This window comes from Aulonocara stuartgranti, assembly GCF_965226115.1.
Source record: "Aulonocara stuartgranti genome assembly, chromosome: 7".
NCBI lineage: Eukaryota > Metazoa > Chordata > Actinopteri > Cichliformes > Cichlidae > Aulonocara > Aulonocara stuartgranti.
In genome coordinates, this window is record NC_138945.1 from 58,346,412 (window position 1) to 58,371,711 (window position 25,300).

General features: G+C 38.3%; 1 protein-coding gene across 8 annotated transcripts in view; it reads right to left on the minus strand.

Annotated features, from left to right (window-relative positions):
* The window catches only part of lysmd4 (LysM, putative peptidoglycan-binding, domain containing 4), a 199,531-nt gene that overhangs the window by 68,300 nt on the left and 105,931 nt on the right, over positions 1 to 25,300 (minus strand). For all 8 annotated transcript variants that reach the window (XM_082538459.1, XM_082538453.1, XM_082538456.1 and 5 more), the window contains 2 exons: positions 19,434 to 19,488; positions 2,975 to 3,103 (listed from right to left, as the gene is read on the minus strand). In XM_082538459.1, coding sequence (XP_082394585.1) covers positions 2,975 to 3,103; positions 19,434 to 19,488 — 184 coding nt within the window. The remainder of the gene's footprint in view (positions 1 to 2,974; positions 3,104 to 19,433; positions 19,489 to 25,300) is intronic.

Here is a 25,300-nt window from a genome sequence, read left to right on the forward strand (position 1 = left end):
AAATGGCAATGGTCTGCCTTGCAAACTATAGCCCTTTTTCTAAACTCTACATTTTGTTAAAAATTCTGCTTTGCTTGTCTAATTTGACGATTTAAACAATGCTAAATATTAATAGTTTTGTATTGTCAATGGCAGACCCAAATTGTGGCTCTTCTTAGCTTTGAGCAAATCACTAAAATGACAAATGGGCATGTGATAAATCCTCCTCTTTGCATTTTCTGGAAAGTTAGCTCACCAGCACATTAGTTCTGCCGCACACCCTCCTGAAAATTTACCCCTTAAATCTGACACTTCACCATCTAAAGAGCCTAAAGCCACCTCTGCTAACACTGAGGTATTAGAATACCCCAAACCCCAATCTCCCTTACCAAGAAACCCAACAATGGCTGTGGAACAAACAAACAAAAAACAAAAACAATACTGGTTATCACAAAATGCTTAGCCAGTGTTTGATTTGTGCTTTGTGGGTTATTATAGAAACATGGCAGCAAAGTGTGTTGAAGTCTGTGCAAGAAGATCTGCTTTCAGTGGATGTAAGTTTATGAGCCAGGTACCATTCCTGTACTTCATTCAAATTGAGCTCGCACTATTTCCTTTTTAATTCAACTTTAAAAATAAATGCATACATGAAACCATGAAAATAAAATATATGGTGTTCTCTGTATAAACTAATATGAAATATTAGCATTAGCTATTAGCTATTTTACATGAGACTAGTGCTGAAGAAACTGCATTGTTTTGACTGGGTCGGAGTGCTCTATGGTGAGGCAAGCTCTAATGGGATCTTAGAATTACCCTTCAGAGTAAGGCTGTAACTGGACCGGATTTAATCTCAATTTTACTGTCCAGACTCAGGCTTTCCAGCTCTTTGGGCTATTTAGCTGCATTAGACTCCACACCCTTTGGCATCTCCCCATAGGTAGCAGAACAATATGTGGAGGTATGTGAAGTGTTTTATTTAGTTGGGATGTTTAATGTATGGCTGTTTCCTTCCCATGCACCATGCACCTTCATCATGCTTTTTTTTGTTATTTTTTATTGTTAAATGCTTTTGTTTACCACTGCCACTTCCTGACCACTGATCAGTGATAATATTAGTTTGTAGCCAGGACGTTGGGAATGTCACATTCAAATAGAAATACACTGATCGTTCAAATGCTAAACCCCTCTTGGCATTAGCATCATGTCCCATGTTGTCCCACACAAACATACTCTTTGTCCCACAGTTAGTTTGTTGACATCTGGTCATCCAATGCATAGTCACCCCCAAGAGAAACCCTATTCAGAAAGCACGGGATGAAACTAACATATATAATTAACGTATGTAATGTCAATGATGGCAACCGTGGCTGCTACCATTGCATTCCTGTTTCATGTGAAAAATCATTATTTCTAACCTTCATAGTGTCATGACTACATTCACTGCAATGCATTTGATGTACACCACTTCTTATCAAAAGCCCTGGTCACCCTAAACGTTTGATTGATCGTGTACATGTATATATTACGTATATAGTGTGAACAGAAATAAATGAAAATAATTATATTTCTGTTACACATGGTTCTCCTGAATCTATTGTAAGATGTGCTGCATGGAGTATAGACTTTAGTAATATTTTTTCTTATTTGTAAAAGAAATGTAGTTGTGTAAATTTATAGAATCTCTGATCCTTCACCGCAACTACTGTGAGTGAAAATGCCGGCATACACTAAGCTTTCTGGGAAATTACAGAGTGACATGTTAACTGTTGCCTCTTAGGCAGGCATTTCTGATAGAGTCCCTGAAGTATCAAAACGATTATGAGAGCCATGGGCTGCCACTGGAAACAAACTCACTGACACGCTGATAAAATCCTTGCCCCGTGTTTATATGCCATTTTGCAAAGAAATCAGAAAAGGTAATCATGTATGGAAGCTGAGGTTAAGAAGCAATGTAACAGTCTATTAAGTTTAATATAGATATGTAGAATAAGCATATGTAGGGAGACATTAGCATAAATCTTGGTTACACACGAATGGTGCTGTGCACTCTATTCTCCCTGCAGTCGGGTCTAATGACAAATACTGTGAATGAGCCATGCCAGCCAGCTGACTGCTCACTTGAGCTCTCAATTAGCTCCCCAGTCTTATATACCAGTCTATTCGGAGTTACAGCAGTAATCAGAGTTTTTTTAAATGATGGTAACTCTTATTTAAACAACACTGATAACAAATAACTTTTTAATACTACTTTAAATAATCTCAAGTACTCCTGTTAAAAATAGTTTCCCAATTTCCCCCTATAACCAAAATATTTTGGTTTCAGTTTAAAACCTTTCATTTATATTTTAAAGTGTTGTTGGACACTGTTATTCAATGACTAATAAGTCATCATGGTACATGTCAGCGTCTTGTTCAAGGATGCACCGTATTTCTCTCAAATTACAAAGTGGCAAAATTGTAATTGTCTTTATCACCAAACTAAATGATGTTGCTTGGCAAAAAACTAGCTTTTGTAATGGATGGCGCTCATTTCACTGAGTGATGCATACCAAGCATAGAAAATGTTAAAAAAAAAAAATACAAACATTTAGCTTAGTAAAATAATGCTCATGTGCACACACAAGCACGTGGGCTGAATAGAAGTTTCCCATAATGCATGTTTTTTGGGTGATGTTGGTGGGGGGGGGGGGGGGGGGGGGGGGAGCTAGCTATTTTCTTTCATGAGAAACTCCATAGTGACTATTTTCATCATTTTAATTCTGCCCCAAAACATACCAGTGTTTTTTTCTCTTGTTTTGGCACAATTACTATAAATCATCTTTTTTCTGTGTCAACATTAACAACCAATGGCAAACTGCTCTAACTGTTATTGTAAAATTGATGTATCACACAATAGAAAGCACATATTCAACCATGGTAGTGCTTAGTGTAGCGCCCTCAGGGGCTAATTGGATTGGTGTTTAGCAAGACCTGCAGATGAAGCAAGGATTACCTTCATGCATAAAACTGTCTTTGTTTTTCTCTGTTGTCTTGTCTCTCCCTTCCCTCCTTGGCTGCTTTTCCCACCGCCTCCCACATCTGCGCGGGCCATCGAAGGAGTCATGTAAGCATACCTTTGTCCCTGCATGGGAGGAAGAAGAAATGATCTGGTATTAAATTTCAATAACACGTTTTCCCAGGTCCTCCAGAGTACAAGCAATCAAGGGTTAAATTGGATCTGTAACGTATGCTCGGTGACCCACAAATCGCTTACCCATCAAACAGACTCATTACGAGCCGGCAAGCAGATGAGTGTTTGTGAGCCTTGCCTCTGAGCGGTGGGGATTGTGTGTATTACCGCTAACACGGCTGAAGTATTTAAATTTTGATTTTTTCGTAATGGGTTTTGACATGTTTCATTTCCTCTGGGGGAAGCACTCAAGACCTCCGAAAGTAAATGTTGCTAAAAAGTCATCAAGGCAGAATATTAAAATGCCATCAAATAAGAATTTCACTAATGCGATGGGGCTTGGGCTTCAGGTACGCAGGGCTGGGGTCAGAGGGGCTTGGTTCTGGGAGAAACACTATTTGTTCCCCTTGGCTGCTTTCTTTCCCTCTTAAATAAATTATTAAACTACTTCACCCCCCCTCTCCCTGCCTCCCTCTCCCTCTCAGGCCATCCACCTCTTGTGCCTCATAGCTTAGCCCTTGCTTTTGAATTGAAAGGCCAGCAAGAGGAGGAACTGTTAGAGTACCAAAATAGAACACCTTTGGTTAAAATGAGATTAGCTGAATATATTTACATTTTCACAGGGCCCGGCATTCAGTCATTGTTGCTCTAATGTCATGCATTAAAAAACAGCAATAATACAGATTGGTGGTATTAGACAACATTGTGTTGTGCATGTTATACTTTTGGAATTGGAGATCTATGGCCATGAGTCTCTGTATAACTAGCTCTCTGTTTTGACTGTTATTGCCAAGGTTTAATCCATTGCATCACTGGTGGTTTTTGTATTCCATGGGTACTCCTTTTGAGGCCATTACCAAGCTGACAACCCACCAGCTGTCACTAATTGCACACTAATGGGGTTTGGTGGTCTGATGGTTTGTCTGTGAGGGGCGTTCCAGTTCGACACCGGAGGTCCTTGTGACTTGCCAAATCAAAGGGGACATCTAAAAAAGCATGTCATGTTATTCTGTTATATTACCTCTAACTGCACCTCTACAATAACGACTAATTTACAGGGCAATAAACTTGGAGACAAAGATTTCTTGTGTGTATAATTAATCATGGATTATTTCATATTCACCTGACATCACCTTGTATTGTTTAAAAAAATGGGAAAGATTGCTTTGTTGGAGGCAACGGCCATTATCATGCATGATATTTTCTGTTCCTTGTCATTGAAATCTTTGCAGGAGACAAGAAGGGCTCGTCTCTACCCTCTGTGTCAGCCAGCTCGCTAATAGATGTGAGAAGGTCATCTGGCATTAGTGGCAGAAGTACGTTAGCATTTGTGCTGAGCGTCTCTTGCCAGACTGTGTGCATGTTTGAAGGCGCTTGGACAAGCAGGCCCTTTCATGGTGATGAATGGCTTTTTTCAAGCGTTCTGCTCCCTAGTTATGAGAAGGGTGACCTGGTCATTGGACGACTTTATGAAGCTATAAAAAATGTATGTCAGTCTGCAGTCTCTAATGCCATCCCTAAACGGGGGAAGGGGGTGCAGGGGTAGCTGGAATGGTAAAAAGGCCATTTACCGTCACTCTAAATAGCTCTCTGGCTGCCCTTCTCCACTTATCTGACAATGTCCTTGTCGTCAAGACAATTTTTTATTCTCTTTTTTATTTTTCCCCATTTTTTATAGGTTACATTTGAATCAGGCCGAGACAAGCCAGCACCCCCCCCCCCCCCAAGATTTTACAGTTCAATAAGTCAACCAAGTTGTAATTAACGTAATCTCAGGTAATGTTGTATGTTGTATTGTAAAGTGTGTTCCTCAACCTACAACTTGTGCACGTTATTAAAGTTGATCCTGTTGTCATTAAACAATATATTATTTATCTGTTTTGTGTAAAGCTTCACAAGGGGTCCCAAGAGTGTATAACACAGCTTAAGCAGTAATTCACACTAGTCTTGGTAGTTTGGGTAGCGATACAAGAGGTACAATTTTTTTTCCCCCAATCCACATGTGACATGGCTGGATCCCATTAATCACAAATGTCTCCTGTTTTAATAAATATGCAAATTCATATTAGTCAAATGGTGTTACAGCTTTTGTGTCATTAATAAATAATGAGCTGCTTTGTTGAATAGCTAAGGTGTTTATACACAAATTCTTTACAGTGACGAGCGCCAAGCGACTGTGTCAGTTTTACATTAAAGGTTTATGCTGTGCATGTGTGAGGACGTTTTAAGTTTTATGAAGGCTAAGCACTAAGCTTAACCTTGTTCATTGACACAGCATAATCAAAAGCATTTATACTGTATTTAACATTTAGTCAAAAGTAACCATTACGTAACTTTTGGTGCATAATATACATTTTCTACACCCCACAAATAAAAATAAATCCAGACAGTACAGCTGATCTTATGTATACTGTGCAGCGAATGCATAGTGTTGATGCCCCTGGTGGGAGTAAGGCGCTCACATTGTGTCTCAGTTTGTTGTCAAAGTATTATATCTTGTGTCTCTTACATAGCACTTCTTTCCAATACAATTAAATTACTCATAAACAAACTGTTTATTTGAAAGAAATGCAGCTAAGCCTAGAAAGCAAAGTATTAAGTGGACCCTCTGGTATCCAAATTATAACAGAATCCAGGAAGATTAAAAATAAAGGAATGTTTCCATTATCAGACTAGAGAGGCTAAAGTGAGATGTGGGGGGCTGAACTGCCTGACTCTGTCTCTTGGTGAGCAATCAATCATGGGCCGCTCTGCAGTCTCTTTGATCTGAAAACAGCTGTAATCTGTGGTCATTGTTGCTGGAGTAGATTGTTTGCCAAACTATTACCATAACTGTCAGCCCAAATCAGAGAAATAATCTCATGGTTCTGGACAGATGTGGTTCCTCTGCATTATTGATATGGTCATCTGAGAGAGAGGTGGAATTATAAAACATAGTTCTATTTACAAAGGGAGATTGGCTTGGTCCTTGAGAGTGAGTGAGTGGGACAGGCACCTCTGGAAAGTGAGATATAGCCAAGTTCAGGAGCGAAAAAACAAATTTCCCAGCTCTTTTAGGGTCAGCTCACCCCATGGGTCTACTTCCTCTCTAAAAATGAGTCACCGGAATACACAATGGACTGATTTCTGAGAAGTGCTTACGCCCATACACCTGTGTAAAGACATAAAAATATGTATGTATGTATTTTTTGTTACACTTTACTTTCTGATAGTGTTTCATAACCCTTGTGACAAGTCCGGGCAGGCATTTACTCAAGCATTCATTGTTTAGCATAAGTGTTTCCCTCCATGTGTTTTGTGTATGCAGCCATTTTTGTCTCACTAAATGCAATTCAGGAGTGTAACAAAGAGGGAAAAAAAGACAGCGTTTGGCACGGCATTGAATGTTTCCATTAGAGCACACGGTTGTGCCTCGTGAAGAGGTTGTGAACCTGAGCAACCAATCCATGTTTATTTAGCAGCCCTGCCAACTCAGTGGGGCTGGCTAAGTTTCAGTAAGTTAATGTGGCCAATGACAAAAATCCCACTTCTTTAAGTTACAGAGCCTTAAAGAGGCTAAACAGAAGGATGAGTGAGGTTGTTCAAACAAATGCCTTAAGGTGGATGGGCATCTAATACACGCCAACTTACAGAGAGAAAGTAAAACATCTCTGAAATCAGGAACAATGCTTTTTATTGTAAATGTGGTATATGGTGTTGTAATGGTATAGGAATATGTAACTTTATGTACTGAATGGTAAAAAGAAGAAAAAGTCGGACAATGATATGCTTGCACTAACATGGGTGGTATTATGATTTTTTTCTACTGAAGCCAAATTACAAAATCATCTTTGCCACTTGCCAGACTTTCCTTTGTGGAAACATGTGGCCCTTGTTGGCAAAGGGCAAAATTTGGCAGGATCCCGAGAAAACGATTACAAGTACTGGCATATGGAAGAACAAATAGTTCCTCATTCAGTGCATCAGGTCTGTGCCATCTTCATGGACTAAAAAAGAGACATGATGGATGTCTAGCAGTGCACATTGGGCTGAGGCCAGGTAATGTTGATGTGCGGCAAGAGTACAATATGACCCTTCTCTGTAGTAAAAGCTAACAAAACCTGCTTACTGCCTACGTACGGTTTCCGCAAATATTAATAGATAAGCAAATGTCTTAATTCAGGCTTATATAAATATAATTTTTTTTTTTAATGACTAAATCGAACAGTGTAGGGGAGACCGGGGATAGTTGTAACATTTTTGACATTTCTGTCTGTAAATTGGAGCTCTTTTAAGGTAGTGGATTCAAAATGTAATGCAAAGTATTTACATGTCTCTGCTATTAAATAGTGCAGCTATTTTCTCTGCAGCACAATTACCCATTGCATGGTATGGCCTCAAACACAAAGAGTGAAATGTTACAATTAACCCCATAGTCTGGGTTAGTTGTAACATATCCTGGGGTGAAATGTAACACAATGAAATAAGGGTACTAACAAAACATTAACATGTAATCTTTGTTTATTCAACACATGAATGCACTTACATCCATTTATGTAGCTGTGTGTGTGTGTGACAGAATGCAGAAATCTAACTTTTGAACATATACCAACCCCCCAAAAAAGACAAATTATGGAATTTTCTGCAACTGAATATTTCATTAATTTTGGTTGGTCTTCCTTGAGTTTGGTCCCATTGGCTCAGTGGGCATTATAACCTACAACTCTTGCACCAATTTTGAACATAACAATGAAGCTGAAAAAATGTAGTTGTTCACCAGCATCGCAATTCCATTACTTTTTATCATGGCTTACCTTGGTGTGGTTTGCAAAGTGCTTCAGAAAGATGAGGAAATCTGTTTCTTGCACCCATCCTGATTTATTTCCACTACCAGTACTTCCTACTGGTCCATCTCTGACACAGTGGTCTGCATAATGTATGTGTGGGAACACAAACAGTGGAGGAATTGTGTTGCCAATGGCATTAACCGCATATACAAATGCGACCAGTGAACCTCTCTCTGCTGATGTCGTTGCCCCAACTTGTTTAATATAAGTTAAAGTAATAGTGTGGTAAGTTGTAACATCTGCATTATTGTTACAACTGACCCAGACTCCTATAGCCATGAACTAGCTAACATTACAGCCAACGCCTAAAACATTAGCACTAAAGACCTACACAGAATATATCCCCATAGACATACAAATAACACAATTTAAGTTTGATGAGTTTAACTGCAAAGCAAATAATGCTATTAGAAATTGAAATAAAGTAGAAAAACTTACTTTTTGGCACACAAATTACTTTTTTTCGTGTTAAATTGTCTGTGTTTGACAAAATGTGCTGATTTTTCACATGTGATAGCAGAACTGAGTTGGGCATGCACAGGATGAGTCACATCATTTGAAACTTAGCCCTGATTGGAGAAATTGGAAGTGTTACAACTGACCCACGTTACAACTATCCCCGGTCTCCCCTACTTTAGAAGTGCCACGCATAGATCAGCTTCTAAAAGCAGCCTACGGTAATCATTTGCACATATCACTATTGAAGCTTCTTGTTCCTTTTGTTGATACAGTCAAAGTCTATATGTAATATCAAATCATGACTCGTTGCATCTGTTTCAGAAAAATAATATTTCAAACTTATTTTATAGTATGCTATTATTGCAATCTCAAAATATCCTGTTTAGTATACAGAAAGATAAAACACAGATAATCTTGAGACCTAATGCCATTAAGAATGACGATGCTTTTTTTCACTATCCATACTTCTCTGTGGATCTACAGAAAAATTACTCGGGGTCAGTTACTATTTTACAAAACTGATTACTTAAAAAAAAATTCAATAACTCGTGCTATCAAGCCTTAATACTACTGTGTAAAAGCAATACGATACAATCAGAAACAGTTTCAGTCGTGAACTCAGTGTCGATGCTGGACTACCTTAGAAGAACTAGGATTATATACAAGAACTGCTTTTTTTCATGGTAAACCTTTAAACATTTTTATTACTGTACATTCGATTGGCAACTGCTGTTGTAGACTACGCTAATACCACACTGTGCAGTAAATTCAGCTTCTATTTAAATAGGGACTTCTGTCTATTTCATATTCAGACCTAAATAGTTCATATCTCACCATGGAGGTACAAGGAGGTATTTCTGTAGTCTATTGATACTAGATAGTGGAAAAGGGGTGGGATTAAATAAGCTTATGCTTCTTCCTGCTCCTTTTTGAACATGGACGTTATTTGGAGTTGTGGTTGCTCGTTTTCCTTTTGTTTGCTTTGTTCATTTGTCTCTTTTAATTCTATTTTTTTTTTTATACTTTTTCAACATGTTCAAAATAAAGATTCAATCAATCAATCAATGCCTTTTCTAAAAATCGGTCTTCAGAGTGGACTCATCCTCATCACGCTTGTTGATCTTACTTATTTCTTCATCGCTGCAAAAATATAATCACCAGTCAGTGACAGAGGTACTGTGACCTCCTTCGATCCATAAATTACACCTGTTAGTTAACTCCCCCGTCATTTGTGAGTATACTCGGGCTTAAAGGTTAACAAAAGAGAAACAGGCCAAGCTCCGCTGCTGCTACAACCGATCAATGTCAAGTAAATAACCTTTTCTACCTTATTTCCTGACTCGTATTGATCTGTCTCTCCTTTCCCCGTCTCTTTTCTGCACTCTGTTCCTTCACATGCCACCTCAGACTCGCCTTCATGTCTTTTACACCCTTTCATATTTTAAGACTTTAATATGTTTTTACACTGAAAAGCTTTGTCATCAGCTTTGTCTTCTTCCAAATATGCCTTTGTGTTCATGGAAGACACAAAGAAGATTTAGACAGCTTTTGTTCTGTGGAATTGTTTTAACGTCTTGGTAGGCAGTGTTTTAAAAGAGTAGCCTCCCTAATTAATGAAATTATTTTCTATTTATTTAATTATTTTATAGTAGAATAGTTTGTAAAATTTTAAATAAATAAAAACCTGCATAATTTATGCAAATTGATATTTTTATACACAGTGTGTCAACATATACATGTTTTGACATGTGATTTTTGACTGGGGCCTTTATAACCATAAAAATAGCCACATAGTTGTAATTTGGTTATAAGGCATATTTTATTTCATCAAAGTGATAGTGCCATAAAGCTTGTCAGTAGATGCTTTTCAAACTGACAAAAAGCTACTATCAAGGAATAGTTAAAAAAAAATAAAGAAGACATTGGTGATTGCAGCTTTTCAAATGTAAAGATTTGTTGCTTTGACAGTAAATGATCAACTTTTGGATTTTTTTTAATCGAATATTATTGAACCAGTGCCATTATTGGGATCCATTGTTTTTTGGGCAAACAGCAGCTGACTGAGGAGTAGTGTGTGGTTTAAGGATTAGCAAGATGATGATGAGTCTAAAACCGCTCTAGGAGCCTGCAGTGTTCATTACACCTTGCAAAACACAAGTGTGCGACTGAACAGCGTACTGACAATTTTGCTGTTCTTAGCACTAAGCTTGGTTAAAGAGAAAAGGTCATCGGGTCATTAAAGTGAAATGGGTTAGTCCTCGTGGGAGCATATATTAGCTTCGAAAGGTCTTCCTCCAACCATTTTCATGTTTTTACAGCGCACCAAAAATCTGTGTTACAATAATCCTCTTGAAACCACGAACATAAAGGACATTTCTGTGAGATTTTACCTTTAATTTTTGATGCTGGTAAAGAATTTTTATGTAGTATTCATTAGACTGAGATATTCTAACGACATGTTGACATGTGTTTCAGCAGCCACTGGCAATTAAATAATTATGTAGTTAAACAATTGTCCAATTCAATGGCTTTTCACTGTATTTGCAGTATATCACAAAGAACGTCAATGTTTCCAATATTTACAGTGAAAAAAAAAAGTTGCAATGTGACAGTTGTCATGTAAAAATGTGATTGGACAAACATAAACCTTTAAAATGATATAGCTTTAAAGATGAAGTTACCAAATTATCTTTTCAAAAAAAATTAATTACATATTTTTACCTTGTATTGGTAAAATTTGGTAAAGCTATAGGCCTAAAGAGGAGAGAACTTGCTCATGACTGGATTGTTTTGGAGACGGCCTTTTTTCTTTATCAATACACCCTAAACTGTATCTCTGAACATAGGCACTATAGGTTAATGCATTGTGCTACAAGAACTCTCGTAGCGATTTGAGAACTCAAACTCAGTGGGTGATTTTGGTGTTCTGATCACTCACTCCAGTAAAGCTGTGTAGACAATTCCATTGTCCATCATATCTCTTAGGAATAAGCTTATAATATGGATTCAGTTTTTAAATATCCAGTAACTAAATATTTGTCAGCTATGATACATGACAAAAAAAGCTTACGTAGTTACTCAGAAGACTAAGCACAAAGGACCAAAAATAAAGAGCACCTGCTAGTGTCACACAAGGAACAGCACATTACTGGTGTTGAGTTGTTTAAAATGACTTTAGTGATGCTATATGATCCTCGTGACATAATATATCACAAAGACCACCAGTGTTGCCATTCTGTACAGTGAAACACAAGCTGCCTCTGTTATTCTGCAATGTTCAAAACATATCAGTGACTCCAGTGTTTAAAAGTGTCTAGGCAGGAACTTTTTGAATGCTTCCTAAAAGTTTCTTGAATAGGAAAATCACCTTTATGTGTGCTTTTTAAACTATTCTCAAACTGTTAACAAACAAAAACTAAATAAGCCGTTTTTAGTAGGTAATCTCCATCCTGTTGTTTCACAGAAATGTTAGTCTCCTGTACAAAGGTCAGAAAACACTTCTGAAACAAAGGTTGGAAAGTGTTTAATTTAAACAAACTGTATTCTTCTTATTAGCAAAGATCACTGTGAGGAATTCCAATATTTGCATATTGTGATGATTGGTACATCATAGATGTTTACATCTTTAATATAGCAACTCACTTAATAATTGATGCTGTTTAACATCATACAAGAATATGTTATGTTGGTTTCATTTTCCTATACAAGTTTCAAAAACGCACCTCAGATGATGGCATTCATAAGAATACTTCAACACAACAACAATGGTTTTAGAAAATCTGACCTCATTGTAGAACTCCATTTATTGATACTCACTTTGCAGCATTTTATATACTTGGCGAAGTATTTGTTGTTCACCAGTTTCAGCTGAAGAAGCTTTCTGCTAAGTGAAACCAGGCCCTCGGGTTTTAAAAAAAAAAAGATTGAAAAAGAAAAAGAAGTTCTCTGTGGTCCAAGGTCAGTGACCTGCTCTGTAGCTGTCTCTATTCCACCTCAGGGCACCTGCTAATGTCAGCCCTCTTTTAGATTCCCCAAATCGTGGCTTGCCACTGGTTATTTTCAGCTGCGATAAGTGATCCCAGTGACCCCAGAGGTCTGACACATTGCTTTTTTTTTTAGCTAGGAGTCAAATGCCATAGCATTGCCTCCGGATCAAAGCCTTCAAAGTCAAACTCTACTTAGGCATCCATTGAAATAAGAGCTCCAAGCCCAGTTAAGTGTGCAAAGCCAGACCAAGCTCATGGCTTGACTTTCACTCACGCTACAGCCAAGTGGGGGGCAATAATATGTAGATGTGCAAGCACATACACTGTATTTTTTTTCCTGCCATTTTTTTAACCTCTCAGTTTTTTTGCACTGGCTACAGATTGGTGGAAAATTAAAGAAAAAACCTGAACCCATGACCCCACTGTGAGAGGTCTGGTGGTTCTGGTTCACTGTTGGGTGCATTTTCACTTATTGTTTGGCTCCAATTGTTTCTTTAGAGGGAAGGGTCACTGTAAATCAATTTGAAATTACTTTGAGTGATCACCTTTATCCTGTGACAAAACATTTATGTCCTGATGCAAGTGGTCTTTGAACCCATCAGCGAGCCTGCTGACTTTTCTGCGGCCAGGAGGTATCTGGCCCAAGATTTTGCAGCTGTCGCCAGTCATTGTTTACAAATGCAGATACATTTAAAAGCAAAAATCCTGTTATTACAGATACATGACATTCCCATTCCCCTTTTGATTTCTAGAGAGACAGACAAACACAACTGATCAAAAGCCCTTGAAGCAAAGCGACTACAAACAACAACTAGAACGCTTCCAGCACCTAAAATCTGGCCCACGGCCTACAAATTCTGCTTAAAGAGAATGAAATCAAGGATCGGCTTATAAAGTTTACGTGAGGTTGAAAATATTCACATCCATGCTGCGTGGGGACCATTAAATGATGTGATGATGACATTCCGCTATGGTGGTCACAATTACCAGATCTCAACCTAATTTAAAACCTATGGTGGATTTTGCGCCATAGTTTTCCTACAGCACTCTCTACCACTAACATAGCATGAAATGACGCACCATCTTTTGGAAGAATGATGTTCTGCAATAAATTTAAAATAAAAAAGAGAAATAAAGAAATAGAGCTAAGGTGCTTCAGCAACGTACTTTTTTGACTTTTTTTTGTTTGTCCTTTCTGTTATATTTTTTTATGCTCGAACTGTTTACACCAAGTCGGTTAGTTTCTAGCTTGATGTTCTGTTTTTAAAATTGTGATACTGCCAAAAAGGTTTTTCTTTCATACTTAAATATGACAGTTGTTTATAAATTACGAAAGCAGGCGGGGATAGATATTGTAAGCTATTCTGTTCCTTCCATTCTCTCATCTTATACCAGTCATGTCCACTTCCTTTTCCTGTTCCCGACATTACTGCACAACCCTTCCACAACCTGACAGGAAGCGGAGTCTGGCCTCTCAACAGATAATGTGACGCACACGTGTGCTAGCGGAAGACGTGGCCATGAGCCACAAAGGTCCACTCTGGGTCCTGGATTATGATAACACCAGGAAGCGCAGAAAGGAAGAGGTGTCTGCAGGAAGTTGGGAGGCCTGTGAAGGCCTTAGAGAGAATTATGGTTATCTTTCTGAGATGCCTGGGTGTCAGCTTGACTCGAACATGATGATCATGGAAAACGGGTGACACATTGTTTTTAATGGTGCAATTTTGAGTGGAAGGGTGTGGATGTGGGGGTGGTGGTCCAGTGCCGGTCGGTGTCTTGGCCTTTGCTTCTTTTTACATTTTTTTTTATTCTAAAGCATGACCCTCTTTTATTAATCACAGACATAAAATGGACAAAGCAGAGACAACAGAAAGTGAGCCACTTGTAGTGCAGTAATACCGAAGAAAATTCTGTCCTTAAAAGCATATTCTCAGTGGAGGAAGCTCAAAATAAATGTTAGGGTTGGAAAGTCCAGATGGTCTTTAAGAGCGTATTCCCCCGCCATAAGCACTCTTGATTTATGAGATTCTCTAATGGTATCTCTGTTCTGATCTGGCTTTCTTTCACCCTGCTCTCCTCTGAAGCTTTAAACTCATCAGGTTCTCTCAGCCCTGTCGTTAATCCTGAAGTACAAAGGAAGGTATGGCTGTAGAAAATTAGGGATTTTTCCTCCTGCTTTTTTTTTCTGTACTCAAACTCCTGCTGTCTGATGAATGATAAACTGATGAGCTGACTTAATCCAGGAGAACTGCCCCCTGCTGCTTTACTTTACATTCCCCAAACATATGTAGTCCTGGAGGAAATTTGCCATGAAATTGAGAGGCGGATGTGAAGAATTCCTCACATGGCTATGAGCATGTATACTTGACCACCACCACCCCCACCACCCCTCCCCAGGCCAGCAAGTGACATTTGTACTTTTTGTTATTGAGTGAAAGTGTGCTGGCAACTCAAACATTAATTAAGGTTTGTTATTGTTTCAAAGCCCTCACATCATTCTTATAAGGTTAGAAAAAGGGGTTTGTTTTGCTTAGACACTCAAAGATGCCTTCAAGCACAAGAAATGAAAGTGCTTTTCTTGCCTAAACCTACCCACACACTCTCCTGTTGTGCAGGATAACTCCACCAACCTCTTGGTTCTGCCACAAAAACTTAAGTATGCTATAACAATATAACAAGCAATACAAAAAATCATTCCAATCGTCGCAAGATATCCCAGACAGCAATTTCAGTTCCCCTAAAATGTATTTAGTAATAGATTAATCCTATAAATATGCATTTTGTTCAATACAAGGTTGTGTTGTCACTGCCTGGATACATTAACGTTCATACATAATACATTGTGTATAATAAACTACATCTGAGCAGAGAGCAGGCCCTGCACATTTCAGAATTCATTCTGATGCTTCAATCAGCAGTCACATCATCAATAAACACTAGTGACCTGGTTCCACTGGGAGCCATAGAGGCCCATGCCATAACATTACCTCCAGTGTTCATGATCATGACCTGTTTCTCTCCTTTTCCATATACATTCCTCCTCCTATCATTCTGGTACAAGTGAATCTTGATTTCTTCTGTCCGAAGATTTTTTTTAACAGAGTTGTGCTGGCTCTTTTGGATATTTTTGGCAAAGTTTCTGGCAAAGTCTAATTTGGGCTTCCTGTTCTTGAATGTAACCAGTGTTTTGGGTCTTCTTGTAAACACTTGAGTGTAGACTTTGGCAATGATGTGCCCATCTCCTTGAGAGTTTTGTTGACGTGGTTAGATGCTGCAAAGTTGTTTTTCTAAACCATGGAAAGAATTCTGTCATCATGCACTTTAGTTGTTTCCTGTGGTCTTTTAACTTTGCTGAGCTGGCCAATGGATTCATTCTTTCCAAACATGTGCCTGACTGCTGATATTCATAAAGCTTTTGCTATCTAGTTGTATTTTGGTTTTTCAGTCTAATCATGACATTCCTCAGTTGTATCTACACCTCTTTGGTCGCCATGTTTAAAATGACAATGATAAGCTGTTAAATATAAATGGAAAACTTTGAAATGAACTTCAGATTTTATGTCCATGTATTATGAAATCACAACAGAAGAAGCCTTACGTGGTCATGAAATTGGTTGCCAGCTAATTGTCCAATTAATTTTAAGCCTCTGAAAATGGGGGACTATCTATACCACTGTAATTCATAAGCAGTTGTTTTTTTGTTGGTAAAACCCACTGAATGAAGGCTGAAAGTCTGCTGTTCGTCCACATATTGATTGTTTGATGCAAAGTTGACTGTGGTGGTGTACACAGGCAAAACTACAGAAACTACAACAAATTATGGGCCTAACTGTATAAATAGGAGAGCCAAAATAATAGGAACGGATTTGCTATTCAGTATACTGATCTCTGTGTACAGCTTTCTAGTATCTGATCTCTGGGCGCTGATATTTTTTGGAAATAAATTCACTCTTATCTTCAGGCTCGTGTGTTCACAGTACAGAAGCCCTCTAAAGTGTGGCATCACTTAGCATTTCAGTCTTCCTGTGGTCTCAGCACCAGCATAGAACTTTAGCCCCTGGCGGTACAGATGACAGTTTATTATGATCTCTCTGACAGGGTTTGCACCCTTGGGGGCTAGGAGCTCATACCCTCATGAACAACCACACTCCGGCACTGCCTACCACTCATGCATGCTTTCCTCCCTCATATTTAGCTCACTCTTCATGTAATTCTCAAAGAAAAGAGATACTGTTCCCATTTGGTCCTCTGTCTCCCCCTTGATGCAATCTTTTTAGTCCAAAAAAAGAAAAAGAAAAAAGAAATACTTTTACAGATAAAGTAAATGGTGTATAATGTTTCTTAGAGCTTGTGGGGTCTTGCTTAGTCAGTACTGTTTATTTAGCAAAGTAATGTGTCAAAGATAAAAAAAAAAAAAAAAAAAGTAAGACACACTAAAGCTTATTAAGCTTTTCTGCCATTTTTTTGTTGAAAAATAATTTTTGTTTGTTCATTAACACATATTCCTCTGTGTGTTTGGTCAGTGCCCTCTGCACAGCTGTTCAAAATCAACTGAAGAATTCCAGAGTGTTTGTAGATCATCAGTTAACACATTGACTTAACCTAGAGAGGTCATGGTGTTGTAGGGTCAGCAGAATATTATTGCCCTGTAATTATGTAGATTGTCCACTGCCTTTGTCTGTCTTTTCTTTTCTTTTCTTCTTCTTCTTCTTCTTCTTTTTTTTTTTTTTTTTTTTTACAATAACAGACCTTTGAAACCACCATGATCCTACTGCGGTTCAAATCTTTCCTAATTTGAAACAATGTAAGATACACACCTTTAACTACAGAAGCAAAAAGAAGCACTCCAGTCCAATAGGCCATTCGATTCACTGGGACATGAAAATAGAGCTAATACTACAGGAGGAATACATTTATTTAATCCCAGCACCATTAACTTTTACAACCCTTTTCGAGTAACAGATAAGGGGCATGAATGAGCATGAGTGCAGTTTGGTTTGATGGTTTTCTAAAACAGTCAGTTCACTTTTGTACAGTGAAAAACCAACTAACAATTCAAAATGTCACTGATGGACATACAGTGCTTAGCACCTATTGTAAGGTTTATGCAACAGTTGCCCTAAATTAACAGTATTGGTAGCTACGAAAATCATTTTTTATGTTTCTCTAATAGTTTATCCACAAGTATGTGCAAGTTCTTTAACTGCAAAAATATTTTTAATGCTAACATTTTTGTTATGCGTGAATTTTCAAAATTACTGTTTTACAAAAAAACCGAAAACGATGGTCAAGCACATTTTAGTCATTATACTTGAAATAGGGTCTAACAATGTGAATTCAGTTCAGTGAAAACAGCCATTTTTAAGTTTTTTACAGTTTCTAAAACATTAGTGTTGTTTGAGTTTCCCCCTCACTCCAACTGGTAATGATAGATGGCTACCCCTCCCCGAGCCTGGTTCTGCCAGAGGTTTCTTCCTGTTAAAAGGGAGTTTTTCCTTCCCACTGTCGCCAAAACACTTGTTCATAGGTGGTCATATAATTGTTGGGGTTTTCTCTGTTTTCTCTGTCTTATTGCATGGTCTTTACTTTAAAATACAAAGCATCTTGATACAAATGTTGTTGGGATTTGGCACTATAAAAAAAATGCAGTTGGTTGGTTTAGAAAATTGGTTAAGCACTGTATATCTAGATTTTAACATTTGTTTTAGATTGTCTGTTATCTGGTGTAGGGGTTTACCCAATTGCCTAACATATGAAGCCCTTGGTTCAAGACAGAGTGGAGACACAGATCCCTTGATGATTGCATCAGGAAGGGCATTCAGAGTAAAATAAGTCAAATCAAACATGGGGAGCCACCCTCTGTGGCGACACCTTAAGAATAAGAAACCAGCTGAAAGAAGGTATCCTGTCAAACATTCTAGTTACAATATTTTTAAATGAAAAATTGTTGATGGTAGCTTATTTTGGTCGATCTAAATGATAGTTGGTTTGTAAATGTAACAGTCCTTTTATTTAGTAAGTGGTTTATTTTTGCTGTTCTTTATTGACGTCTCCAAAGGTCACAGCTATGACATACCAATCCAACTATGTGATAATGAGCTTATAAATTTGGGAAATCTCCAGAAGTAAAAGTTAAAACAAAACAAACAAAAAAAACAGTACGTCTGCTTGAGGCTTAAGTAAAATCATTCTGTAGCTATTATAATTGTTGAACACTAAATATATCGTCTGGCTCTCAAGATTGGGGGAAAAAAACAACAACTTCTAAGGTAGTGACCTTACACCTTTTTGGTGAATTCACCACAACACTGGCAGTCGTCATTGTGTTTGTTGTTTTTGTCTAAAAACGTGTTTGCCAGTTAGACATGGCCGTGAGTTCTTGGCTTTTAATTCGATGCTCTGGTCAGCTCACTGTGGTTAATATGTCAGCAATGGGGTACAAAGTATTCACAAAATAGTACACCTCACTACTTAGTAAGCCATTAGATTTAAAAGGTGCCCAAATACTTGCCATTTTGAAGATGACTACAAGGTAAGTCCAATATCTTTGCCCAGCACATTTTTCAGGTTGAGACGATTCCAGTTTCTTTTTTTCTTCCTTTTTTGTTTTCCTTTTCATGTCAATATATCTCATAGTTTTTTACGTTAGCACAAAAACAATATAGGAGGCATCATTACTTGTAGAACTTTGCAATGGTCAAATGTTAGATAGCCTGAATAAAAAGAAAACCTGCCAGATCAGGATTCAGGGTGGCTGATCTCGGCAACCATCTACTAATACCGCTGACATAAGACTTTAATACTTATGCCATAAAATTGTTACGTCTCCCATGTTCAGAATTTCAGAATGTACTCTTATTACCCATAATTTTTTAAACTGCAGTTTATTGCATTATAGATGGGATTATTCCAATACACTATGTCTCTAGCACAGTCTGCAGCACTAATGCTCTGCATGACTGAAGTTCACATCAGTCTTTACTGACCGTGGTGTCACATTGTGTTACTCACAAAAAGATTTTACTCCACTGCACGTGCCAAGAAGAGAGAGTGCTGGATTCTTTTTCTGAAAGAAAACAAAAGAAGACATATTTTTGTTTCTGTGTGATCATGTGATTTGTGTGATTTTCATCATTAAAATGAAATAAATAAATAAGAGAGCATCTCCTCAGTGTGTCACCTAACATGACAATGGACTCACTGTAGGTCAAGTACTGTGTGAAGTGTTTCTAAAGCTCGCCCATGTAGGGAGAGTCTCATCAGAAGAAATGAAAAAACAAAACAAAACACACAGCACCTATTAGTCTACACCACAGGTGCCGTGTACAACACAAGGAACCCATAAAGATCCTAAATTGCACTTTTATTTAGCGAACAGATTCTAGTGGTCTGTCACCTTTTGCTCATCCATCTCTCTAATATCCTTTGGGGTTTTGTTCACCTTTCATACTTTGCTGTCATTGTCTTGATGTTTTTGTCAGCTTGAGCCTGGAGGGCATCAGAGCAGCAGGTTTGTCCTGAGCCTCGAGCTTTTCATTACAACGGTATCTGGCTTACTATTTCAGCCGGGGAGACACAGAGACTAGCATGGAGGCAGAAATGGTTGTAAAAGTCAGTACTGGTAACCTTGTCCGCCCATAGTCATGGGTCATTTGGCAAGTGCACGTTGGAATTTGCCTCAGTAGGAAACCCCTTTCCAAGGCTAGTAGAGTGAATGAGAGGAGCTGGGCAGGGAGAGACACAGAGGTGAAACAGAGAGACAAAGCATACTGTCAAAACAAAGGAAACTGTCTGAAGGGTTTGTATGTTTTTGATGGTATATCCCCATGCTGGCAGAGCTTCACCAGTTATGACATCTATACTGACACTGTTGGCTTGTGCCTAGAAAATAAATCAAAAACCACCTAAAATATGAAGCTGAAACCATAACTGATCAATGATGCACCGTTCAAGCAACAAATGTCAAATACGAGGATTTCTATTCATTATTTGACTTATGTGATGATAAACTGATCTTTTTTTTGGTAAGACAAAAACAAGTAGTATGAAGATGTGCATGGTAGCTTTGGGTTATAAATCTTAATTTGCATTTTTTGTACTACCTCACTAAGTATTATCAGTTACAGCTCTTTACTGTATTATAGTCTTGCTTATTCTGATGTTCACATACACTTTATGCAATCTACGAAATAGAAAAGAGAGCAGGAGTAACTAAGATCAGCCTGTAATAGCAATCTTACTCTCTGATCCCGTAACATCTCCATCAATTCAGCTAAAATGTATAAAACTTATTGTAGACAAGATACAATAACGTTATGTAAGATCCTCAGCTCGTGCTGGAACTTGGAGACAGACAATAGCTTTTTGTATTTACTCTCATTTCCTTCCCTAATTGAGTCACAGAGTAAAGTGAAGCAACACAAAGGATTTTTTGTTAGAAACACCTATCCAAACACATTGTGCAAGGGCATGCTGGAGCAATTAATAACTCTCTGAGGCCAGCTAGTCGTGGACTCCAAGTGTAGTCAGTTTGAGCCAGGAGGTCACTCCAGCCTGAAACGCCTAATACATTTTTTGATTAATGTGGAATGTAATTACAAACATATTTTTGTTATTTTACCTCTCAAAAGAAAGTTAAATCAATCACACTCATGTCTGGAAACAGTCAAATATGAAATCGTTTGTGCAATCATACGCGTCTCATTTCAAAAATTAGACGTAAATACATACGAAATCAGCTATGCTTCATAGCCAGAAATAAGCAGAGTATTAGAGGCTTATATTATGTTACATTAACCTTGTCACCAGAAAATATAATGTTCCAAACTCCCCAGTGTCAACAACTAATGCAACTGAAAGAATCCCACTCAGTTATTCAGTCCCATATGAGCATACTTAAAGACATCTCCTCTGACACGTTCATGAGAAACGGCAGTTCTGTTGGCAGGTAGCTTGATTAACTGCTGCAGTCCTGAATGTGTTATGAAATGATATAGTTTCCCTTTCTACAGAGTTGATCTGTTGGTTCTGTAGGTGTTAGTTATTTCCCTATGTTTTCTACAGCTTCTACCCATTAACACGTAACACTTAGGAGATCGCCCAGTAAATGATCGACTCACATGACAGTTATGGGTCTCTGGCTGCAGATGACGGGGTGCTTTAAAGGCGCAGTAAATTATTTTGAAAGTAAAAGCAAAGCCGGGCGGGTGCAGGGAGTAAGCATGCCATTAACATTCTCTCTATTAGGATATACACACCACACATTTCATTTAGCTGACATTTGTGTAGGCTTCTACAATTAAGGTAATATGAGGCTTTGCACCACACATTGCAACCCATGCTTGCAGGAGCTATTTGAGGGCTTGAAAACAAGGTTTAAAATGGTTAATTGGAGCAGTGAGGGTTTTATTGAGGAGCTGTCTTTTGTTGCATGCTTTCCCAACCCTTTGACCCACAGGCATACACCTGGTATTGGGTCAAGTTACAGCCAGGCTCCAAGGCTCACAGGTCAAGACCTAGTGCGTCACAGACCTCTAATCCCTTGCATGGCAACATATTTGACTGAAAGGCTAGAACTGCATACTCCCAGACTTAATTCTTGAAAAAGTACAGCTCTCTCTAGTTTGCTCTTTTGCCCCTTTTCCTGTCTTTTCCTTCGCTCTTCCTACAAAGTGATGATTTAACACTTAAAGGATGTTAAAGAGGTTTTGTGGAGCCTCAACCTGCTGTGATTTATGAGCTTACTGAATTATGAAAAGTACTTTTTGTCTTTACATGAGTTTGTGTATGTGTGGGATGTACAGTATATGTGTGTGTAGTTGTGTGGGAAGCAGAGGGAGAGAGAGGAGAGCAAGTTTATCCGTGTTGCTTTTTTTCCCCACTTTCTGAAGTTCTGACAGAGAGATAAATTTTAATTCAAGGTTCAACACTCAAGGATTAGAAAGAAGCTTACGGGACAATATAGTGAAACTTTGACTGTGATAGCAAATATTTTAATTGAGCAGGTTATGTTGTCTTACTTGAACAATTCCTTTTTTTTTGCTTTTGTATTCAGTGAAGTCGTTGAATGCACTGCAATATTTTCTGGCTGCCAGGAAGAGGTGAAAGAAAGGCTACAGAGCTGGCGCATTATGTGAAAATGCACTCCTACAAAGTTTGTATTTTGACCCGAGGGTGCATACTAATTACACCACAGATTATTCTCTCAGGCAGTGCAGTGATAAGCACACCAGGGGGAGCAGTTATACTGTTATTTTGAACCAGAATCCAAGAAAAGAGACGCTTGGAGTTCCCATCTTAGATCCTTTCACAAGCAACAGAATAGATATTTCTTGCATGATTACATAAATAAGCACATTTCTACTGGAGACCTGTTTCACAGTCTGCCCAATTGCCCTGCCTCAAGTGGCCCCCGCTGCTCCTGGTTCAAAGGATTTCAGAGCATAATCCTGCCTGACTCCTGAACAACATGCTCGTTCATACACTCTCCCAGCTTGCACTGTTTTGAAACGGTGCTCCGTATTTATGACTGCAATCAAAAATGATGGCAATATACTCGTGGGATGTACACAACACAAAGAAGTTCACTCGCCTCTTCTTTATGTGGGTTCATTCTGCTTTCTAGGTATAAAATAATTAGTAAGCTGCCACACATAACACCCTCTTTCTATTCTATTATTATAATTCATTGTTGACTGCTTGTAAGTATTTCCATTCCACTTTTTAGCGGTCGTTGCTAGCGGCTGTACGTCCCTGTGCTGTTTATTGCAGTCAGATTACTCAGCACTTCTAAGCTGCCTGTCAGAAAAAGAAAGAAGCATAATGAGTTAAGCAACTGTGTGTTCACCTCCCCGCATCAGCAGTCTTTAACGGTTTCAGTAACACAAGTCGGTGTGTATGGTTGATGTGTGTGTGACAAGAACAACCACCTCAATGACAACAGCAATAACAAGACAAAGCACAACAAAACATTTCACACACTGGTAATATGTCGTGACAGGCAGTCATGTCAGTGGTTAAATATACAAAATCTCACTATATGTTCTTACACATGCAGTAATTTACTATATATTAATTTTTATGACATTTGCGTTACCAATACGATATAATTTCCTTTTTTTCTACTAGTTTGTTATTAGTACAGCAATTTCACCTCTGGTCAAATTTTTAAAAAAGTACCCACAAGCACTTTCAGTTTCCTCTATATTTACTGTGACACACTACACAGCTCGTTGTGTCATTTTGCTGCCAAAAATACAAATTCCACTTGTTAGGCACTCGGTAAGTTGTGTAAGTCTGAGTTGCAGAACATGGTCAGCATGAACACCTTCAAGCACCTATGCACACTGCATGGAGCAGCGTGTTTATGGTGAAGCCACAAAATATAACATCCAAAGTCAAATAACAGTTCGGACAATTTCACCAATAATGCAGACAACATTGTTTGTTTTGCATTACAACATTCTTATATTGTATTCTACAACTCTTCACATAGAATTGTAGCCATATTTTTACTCTATTTACACTTTTTAAAAAAGAAAGAAAGACCTATTTGTTCAAACCCCCACTGTTTGTGTCACTGTGTGTGTGTGTGTGTGTTTATGCGAGTGCATGTGTGGCTTTTGGGGGCCAAGTCCTCTCTCTTCTTTTTTCAGGATCAGGTAAATGGCTCTATTACCACACTTCTTTAAGTTGGTTATTGCTCCATATAACTGACATACGGCACTGCCTCCATTTTTGTCCCAGACAGTTATGGGTCTGTGGTGATCATGTGAGGAATTTCTCTGGTGCCCTTGGTTTAATAGGATGTGTGTCTTACATCTCTGATAAATACACCCATTTGTGGAAAGTAGCCGGGAACGTTAGCAGCCTATACCATTTTATCCTGGTCCTTTTAACGTGCAATATAACAACTACACAGAGATCTCTGTACAAGTGTTTTAGGACATGACAACAGAACTACCATTTGTACCTCTGGCAGATGCTTTATCTGACTCGGTTATCAGGGAGAAGATAGCATTTTAACTTGTGAGGCAGAAATGCTGAGAGGCCGTAACAAGGCAGAGACACGCTGAACTTTTTCAAAAGCGATTGCTGAACTCTGACTTTCAGATTCCTTCTCCTCACCCCTGACTTCCTGTCTTAACACAGCGGAGGACGCCGCTGAAAGTCTCATTGCCATTCCTCTGCTCTTGGCCTTTCTCTTCCTGCGGGAATTACCCCGAGTTGTGTTGCAGCGAAGCAACTGTTTATTAAGTTTCCACTCTGTTAATTTTCCACTTTGTTGTGCTTCTCTAAACCTCAGACACTCAGGCGAGCCATGTCAGTTTCCTCCCCAGACTCGGCGACATGAAATACGTTATGGGTATTAAGAGGTTTTTACAGTTGAAAGTTGTTTGCTGTAGTGCTGCATATGTTAATGTGATTATGAATTCACAGTTTTAGAAGAGCCTTGTACCTGACCTGCTGGTTTCTGAAGTGCAAATTAAGTTTATGGCTTGAGTTTCAGCTTTCGTTGTCTGTGTATATTTTTTGCTGTTTCACCTGCTGGACCTGCTTTTGATTACACAAAAAACAGTTTCCTTATACTTAAGGTTTGCTTACCTTATTAGTACGATAGAAATAGCAGGCAGTTTTCCCTATTTGTATGCAAAGTATTTTATGGAAAAAAAAAAAAAAAAAAAAAAAAAATTATATATATATATATATATATATATATATATATATATATATTAAATATAGACATGGCCATGAGACCAGTTTTACAGACAGACAGAGATCAGTCTAATCAGTGTCATTTATATGAACATCAACTAAATGATATGGCATATAATATTTTAAAATGAGCAACTTACAACTTACTCCAGCTGACCATTTTG